This window comes from Cibotium barometz, chromosome 47, assembly GCF_041138505.1.
Source record: "Cibotium barometz isolate CiBa-2024 chromosome 47, ASM4113850v1, whole genome shotgun sequence".
Taxonomy (NCBI): Eukaryota; Viridiplantae; Streptophyta; class Polypodiopsida; order Cyatheales; family Cibotiaceae; genus Cibotium; species Cibotium barometz.
The window spans coordinates 14,494,813-14,502,614 of NC_141092.1; the positions used below are offsets into that span (position 1 = coordinate 14,494,813).

The window sequence follows — 7,802 nt, forward strand, 5'->3', positions numbered from 1 at the left end:
GAAGATAATAGGAAACAAGCTAAGAGCCTTTTCCTACGAGGTGTTGGGAAGGGTATAATAAATGATCGTTGTACTAGGGTTACATTTCCATGGGACGATTGTCATTGCTAAGATGGATGCTTGCTAGTGTAGGGCGGAGGACATAATCAACAATGTTGCATGGGAGGCGGACACATTGAAACAAAGGTCCATGTTAAGTCTAAACTTCACCCCTAATGGCCTTAATTGGACCCCTTGGAGGTCTAGTTTCGATTGAAATTTTTCCTTGAAATTCACAGCCAAGATTTTGAGAATTTTATTAAAAATACTGGTAGAATTGTAGAATCTTGAAGGAAAGGTAAAATTGGTAGATTTTACCTCTCCTTTAACACTGATGCACATGATACTTTGGGAATACACATGAGGACGAGTGCATCGCACTGGTGAACATTAGAAGAGTTAAGTGGACCATAGGAACAACCTCTAAAAAGAAAACATATCCCAGAGGCAAGTCATAGTTATGTATAGAAACATGGACTGGTCAAACTCCCAAACTTTCAACTTCCAAGTCTTCATGTGAATAGAATTTGACTCACATGCAAGTGTATGTAATAATTCAAAACCTTACAATGAACACTACCTTGACTGATTTTTGATATTAAAAAAAGTTGACAAAACGCATTTTGACTGTGTTAGAATTGAAATTCTCCAAATCTAATTGGGAAACTTAATTGTTTTAAAAACACTTTATTCTACCAAACCTACTAAAATTGGAAACAAAAAGGTGGAAACTTTACCAAAACCCCATCATATTATATATATATATTTTTAACCGCTACACTTTCTTCTGAGATTCAAATTTTTCAAATTGAATCACATCATATTATTATTGATTTTTAACCCTGCACTTTTTGAGATTCGATTTTTTCAAATTGAATCACATCATATTATTATGAATGTTTAACTCTGGACTTTCTGAGATTCAAATTTTTCAAATTGTAGCCTACAATTTTGGACCTAGATTTCAAGGTGAGGCACCTATTTTTGTTTCAAATAGAGACGGAATTGACTGACCACATGCCGGTCAAGCATGCGGGTGTTAGGGCCACTAGGCCATCTAGCCCACCTTAGCACCACATGTTAAAAGACTCTTTCAAGGTGAGACGCCCATTTTTCCCACACACTGTTTCATGCAAGAGGCAAGTCACATAGAGACGGAAGTGACTGACCACATGCTAGGGCAAGAGCACTTACCACTAGGCCATCTAGCCCACCTCATGTTAAAAAAGACTCATGGGTTTCTAAAATTTGAATTTGAATTTTGGATTTTTGGACCAATATTATAAATTATAAAGAAAGGGTCAGCCCACCAGGCTGCGCTTTGGGGCTTTTTTCCCAGTCAAACCCCTCATCAATTTCTCCCGAGCTTCCTGGCATTTCTGTGTATTTGAAGGCCCCCTATCGATGGCAACAGGTATCCCTTAACTCTGCAGCTTGGCCCTTTGCATTGGATTGAGCTCACAGACCCAAAAGCCTTCTTTATATAAACCCAATTTGCGCTCTCTCTCTCTCTCTCTCTCTCACACACACACACACACACACACACACACACACACACACACACACACACACACACACTCCCTCTCTGCGCTTCAACAGAAACCTTCTCCACATCACAACCCATCTCCAAATACACAAGATTTCTTGTTTGCAAGTAGATTTCTAACAACCCATTAGCTGACATTTCTTGTCGCCTCTGCCATCACCAAGCCTTCGCACAGAGAGATCAGTCTAACTATGTTGCAAGACCTTCGGCTTTGCAGCCTGCTTCTTCTCATACTGCTCTTTCCTCAGGCTCAATCAGGCAGGGTTAACTTCTTTCATCACCATCACCAGCATCATTCTCACAGCCACCACCATGCAACATCAACAGAGAGCAAGCAAATCGACGCCTCCCAGTATGGGTCTTCACAATCTCACATCCAAATGGTTACAGTGTCAGAAAATAGGTATGATCAGCATGGAGACTCCAACATAGAAATGGTTAGTATGTCACAGAATCATCATGTGCAAGAGTTGGATGGCATGTTGGATACTCCTGTGTCAGGGCCTAATCCGGGCGGCAATTCCCAGAGCCTCGCAGTATCAGGGCCTAATCCAGGTGGCGACTCAGAAAATCTCACAAACATGTTGGACACTCCTGTATCAGGCCCTAATCCGGGCGGCAATTCCGAGAACCTCGCGGTATCAGGGCCTAATCCAGGTGGCAATTCAGAGAGCCTTGCAAGCATATTGGACACTCCTGTATCAGGTCCTAATCCGGGAGGCAATTCCCAAAACCTCGTGGTATCAGGGCCTAATCCAGGTGGCAATTCAGAGAGCCTTGCAAGCATATTGGACACTCCTGTATCAGGTCCTAATCCGGGAGGCAATTCACAGAGCCTTGCTGTATCAGGACCTAATCCAGGTGGCAACAAAAAGAGCCTTGCAAGCATGCTGGACACTCCTGTATCAGGTCCTAATCCGGGAGGCAATTCACAGAGCCTTGCTGTATCAGGACCTAATCCAGGTGGCAACAAAAAGAGCCTTGCAAGCATGCTGGACACTCCTGTTTCAGGGCCTAATCCAGGAGGCAATTCAGAGAACCTTGCAAGCAGGATGGACACTCCTGTATCAGGCCCGAATCCAGGCGGCAATTCGCAGAGTCTCGCGGTGGTATCAGGGCCTAATCCAGGTGGCAACTCACAGACTCTTGCAAGCAAACTGGACACTCCTGTGTCAGGTCCTAATCCAGGAGGCAATTCACAGAGTCTCGCGGTATCAGGGCCTACTCCAGGTGGCAACTCACAGACACTTGGAAGCAAACTGGACACTCCTGTGTCAGGTCCTAATCCAGGAGGTAATTCACAGAGCCTTGCTGTATCAGGGCCTAATCCAGGTGGCAATTCAGCTAGTCTGACCAATGTGCTTGACACCCCTGTATCAGGGCCAAACCCTGGGGCTAAGTCACAGACTCTAACTGCAGTTTCAGGCCCTAATCCAGGTGGCAATTCACAAATTCTAGCTGAAGGTTCAGGCCCAAATCCAGGTGGCAATTCACAGACCTTAGCAGCAAGCTCAGGCCCCAATCCAGGTGGCAATTCACAGACCTTAGCAGCAAGCTCAGGCCCCAATCCAGGTGGCAATTCACAGATCTTAGCAGCAAGCTCAGGCCCTAATCCAGGTGGCAATTCCAACATCTTGATGGCCACAAAGCAGTCTGAAGTAGAGGTAGGACACCATTCAAAACTTGAAACATTCAAAGCTGAGGAGGATCTTGTAATAGTCATGGATTCTTCAGTGTCAGGGCCTAACCCTGGTGGCAACTCACAAACCCTAGCCGCTAGCTCAGGTCCCAACAGTCACATCTTTTCAGCAGGTTCAGGCCCCAACCCAGGAGGAAACACAGTCAGCTTAGCTGTTTCAGGCCCTAATCCTGGTGGTAATCATCACATTTTGTCCACTACTTCAGGCCCTAATCCCGGGGGAAATTCAGAAAGCTTGATGGTTTCCGGGCCCAATCTTGGTGGTAACAGTGAGGCCTTATCAGCAAGTAATGTTGCTGTATCTGGGCTTAATCCTGGTGGTAACTCAGCAAGCTTAATCAGTGTTCTTGATACTCCTGTTTCAGGGCCTAATCCAGGCGGAAATTCTCAGATTCTCGCAGCCTCTTCTGGGCCTAATCCTGGAGGCAATTCTGATATTCTGATGGTGACAAGACCTTCTGCTATTTTCTCTGTTAATGGGTCTAAGCAGGTGGGCACAAATTTGGCCTCATCCGGACCAAATCCTGGTGGGAATGCAGCGCAATTGGGTACAAATCTGGCCTCATCCGGACCCAATCCTGGTGGAAATGCAGCGCAATTGGGTACAAATCTGGCCTCATCCGGACCTAATCCCGGTGGGAATGCAGCGCAATTGGGCACAATTCTGGCCTCATCTGGACCAAATCCCGGCGGGAATGCACGAAGCTTGCATGCAGGCGATGGCGCCAACACTGGGGCATCTGCGCCACCATCAGGTCCCAGCCATAGCCATAACTCTGCGCAAAGCCTCTTTGCAGAGAGAAAGTTGGGAGAGAGAACCTCCCAAGGAGTTATAGAATGTGATCCACAAGAAGGCTTCTTCTAAAGAAGAGCATGGGGGCTGCAACCCTAAAAACCCCTTCAGAGAGAGAACCCACATCTTGATTTTTTTTTTAATTTTTTTGGGGGTGAATTTTCTGTTGCCCCCTTCTTATATAGAGAACACAAAATAAGATCTGTAGAAATTGCAGATACAAAAATTAATTGAGAACTCAAAACAGTTTAATTTTCATAAATTGTACTTTTCATGACCCTACTCTTTCTTTCCCATTTCTAACCATTTTTGCAAATTCCTTATGTTGAAATTAATAAATTTAAAAGGAAGAGAGACCCTTGGAGTAAATTTTCTATAATAAGGGCAACACCTCCATCATTCATATACTCCTCTTGTATGCCCACATAAAGTATAGAAGACCATTTTGCAACCGAAATTGAGGGCAACTCTTCATGTGACCCTTGGTGTAATTTTCCTATCATACCGGCAACATCATTCATATACTCCTCTTGTATGTCCACATAATTAAAGTATAGAAGACCATTTTGCAACCGAAATTGAAGTAACTCTTCATGTGACCCTTGCTATAAGTTTTCTATCTAACGGCGGGCAACACCTTCATCATTCATATACTCCTCTTGTATATCCTCATACCCTTGGGTGACGGTCTCTTGTATCGTGCACTCTCTTTGTCACCAATGAGAGGGGCAGGCGCCCTGTACATGGGTGTTCCTTCAGAAGAATGTTGAGCCTTCCCGTCCCTTCGTCAAGAATGTTGAGCCCTCCCGTCCCTTCATCAAGAATGTTGAGCCTTCCTTTTCCCTTTATTGTTCCCGTCCTTCCGTTAAGAATGTTGAGCCTTCCCATCCTTTATTCAATGCCAAGATGCTCAAACCGTTTCATACTAGTACTATATTGCTTCCAGAGCAGAGCCTTCCTTTGGCCGGCACCTTAAGCTTTCCACCTACAAGGATATTTCTTTAGATTCGACCACTTTTCCAAAGACTGAGATTATTACCGTTAATCCAAAGACTACCCTTAATCCGGAGACTACCCTTAATCCAGAGACTACTATTAATCCAAATTATTACTCCTAATCCAGAGACTACTATTGGTACCAGTTCTGAGACAGAGATTATCGCGCTCAATTACGTGTCGATTATAAGACTGAGGCAGAGATTGCCTTGACTGATTCAAGTGATGACAATGATGATGATGACCTTAGCATCATATCGGTGAAAGGTTCTCTATTACATTCAATTGACAGGAAGGTCATAAAGGATGTTATTTCGAGTCTCTCTAAGAAAATACCGAAAAGTTCAAAAAGATTCTTATATGTCCAACACATATGCGACCTCCTTGAAGAAAGAAAAAGGGACATACGCCTTGACCCTCAGAATAAGGAGACTCTCTTGAAATATTTACAGCTCTTAATAGAGAAATCTACTGTATTGTTTGACGAGAAATCGATATACAAGACCTCCATTGATTTGTTTGATAGGTTGACAAGCGATCCCGTCACTTTAGAGAGAAGATCTTCGAATATGAGGAATACATTGGTTGAGACAATAAAAGATGAGTATATAATAGATATATTAAACACCCTAGATGTCTATATGGTGGAAGTGCTGATAATCTACGCTTTGGGCCAAATATTTAACGATATAGCGAAGAACAGTCCTGTAGTAAAAGCCGTAACACTAGTAGGCAAGCTGGGTAGAATAGTGTTGAAAGGCCCTGTCTCTATTTTGGATTCTGAAGACGAGGACCTACATCTAGAGTTTGTAATCAATATGGATGAGAAAATCTTTAAGTTGGGGGACGCTATCTTAACTATTTTAATATCTAAGGGCCTATTGGCGTTACCTCTCTGAACTCCCTAGGTCGGGTCACTAGCATAGAAGACTGGACTAGAGAAACTCTAGCAGTGGTAACAAGCTTGAACGAGATCGGGGATATATCAATTCCCTGCCACTTGAATCGCGAAGCGAACTCAAGTGAACCGTTCGATGACTCAAGAGACTTGTGCCATGAAACTTCGATCCCAATCACCTTGAGCAGATGCAAGTACTGCTTTGCACCTTCTTCGAACCTATTACTAGGTCATCTCCGAGGATAGCATAATTGGAGAACCACGTCCTAGAACCTACTAAGTAGGCCGCTTGCTGTATCAACAAGTGGTGCAGTAATGGAAAGATTCCCCACCCGGACAAAGCCCCTAAAGGGGTACCGATGTAGAACATAACCCAATCCTCTTCAAGAAGCGGGTCATACCTGATGCCTTTTGGGACATCAAATGGCCTATGCATTAAATACATCCAACTCATCGCAATGTCGCTCCCGAATAGTGACTCCACAAGCTGTGAACACAGCGTGGAAGGAATCCTGTTCGTTTTGCCGACTTCAGATCAAAGCAGAAATACTTCTTACCTTTGAGCCAGAGGGCGGGCGATTGAAAGTGTCACCAAGGACACGCGGAGTGGCTTTTCCAAGAAAGCAAGCCGAAAAACCACCTTATCACTCAGCAATGTGCATTGGTTGCTATTCGAGCAATTAGGGTTGGGTTTGACAAACTCCCGGAAAGCGAGAATTCGAATTCTCGCCTCGTCACACCACACCATCAAGTCAAAGTCCCTGGACATGACCTTCCGGAGAAACTAGTAAATAGAATACGCGGTGCACCTGCAACCCTCGGCGCCTCGACTGGACCCCTCGAGGTCATAGTTGAACGGTTCGCATACATTCTGGCCCCACTTACTTCTCAATCGAATAAGGAGCTCGAATCATTAAGAAATACTGATCCGAGCATTCGCTCGTATTCTGAAAGATGTGTCGTACTAGAGGTGCTGGTCAAGCGCAATCAACAACCCGTATCCTTGGGGAGCAGAGAACAGGGTGAGGCAGCCAGAGGAGCGGAATGAAGTTCGAAATAATGAGGTAGCCTTGAGGAGGCTCTTGAGAAAGTGACTTCTCTCTAGTGCCGACACGATCGAAGTGGTGAACCGAGAAAAGAATCGTGAACTATTACTGCAGCCAACGACACACCCTTATGACATAGTTTCGACAGTGTGATGGGATGGGACCGTGTCTTGGATAAAGTCTAAACTCTAGAAAAAGAAGAAAGGGCTATGGGCACGTATAAACAATAGCTCCCTTGTGTTTGCCCATATGATACTACATGCTGCACATGGAACGAGGACGGGGGCGTAGTTCAATCGGTAGAACGCATGTTTTGCAAGTATGAGGTTATCGGTTCAAGTCCGATCGTCTCCATTCGTATAGAGATTGGCACATTAGATAGAAATCCAAAAGCGCCACCGGCACAGCAGACGGGCGACACACGTGCTACAATGGCCGGGACAAAGAGCTGCGACGACCGCGTGAGGGCAAGCTAACCTCTTTTACGCATATTAGGTTTTAGGCCACATTACATGTGGGAACACTTTAAAGATCTAAGTGCGCTTGTCCCCAAAGACTTGGATATGACACAATGGACGATCCACAGGATTGGGGAATGAAAAAGCATGCACTCGCTCCAGATTGGAAAAACATCCAGACTGGATAGCAGAGGTCCAACCCCCAGAGACTTTACGTGGAGCACCCAGGCTTATCGCTATGGCTCAATTTCAAGAAGGAGGCCCAGGTAAAGAGAAAGTCCAAGCTAAACCAAAAGGTTTAGCGAGACTTACAGGTAACGACTGCCC

General features: G+C 44.8%; 1 protein-coding gene and 1 non-coding gene across 2 annotated transcripts; both read left to right on the forward strand.

Moving 5' to 3' along the window:
- The first annotated feature begins 1,439 nt into the window (after positions 1 to 1,439).
- On the forward strand, positions 1,440 to 4,275 carry LOC147611395 (uncharacterized). Its single transcript, XM_086784477.1, has one exon. The coding sequence runs from the start codon at positions 1,777 to 1,779 to the stop codon at positions 4,147 to 4,149; it is 2,373 nt and encodes a 790-aa protein (XP_086640603.1). The 5' UTR covers positions 1,440 to 1,776; the 3' UTR covers positions 4,150 to 4,275.
- A 3,023-nt stretch (positions 4,276 to 7,298) lies between these two features.
- On the forward strand, positions 7,299 to 7,371 carry TRNAA-UGC (transfer RNA alanine (anticodon UGC)). The gene has a single exon. It is a non-coding gene; the product is annotated as a tRNA-Ala (tRNA).
- Positions 7,372 to 7,802: the final 431 nt, after the last annotated feature.

Excerpts from the sequence above, each read along its gene's own strand:
- LOC147611395 (XM_086784477.1), top strand. The coding sequence starts at position 1,777 with ATGTTGCAAGACCTTCGGCTTTGCAGCCTGCTTCTTCTCATACTGCTC.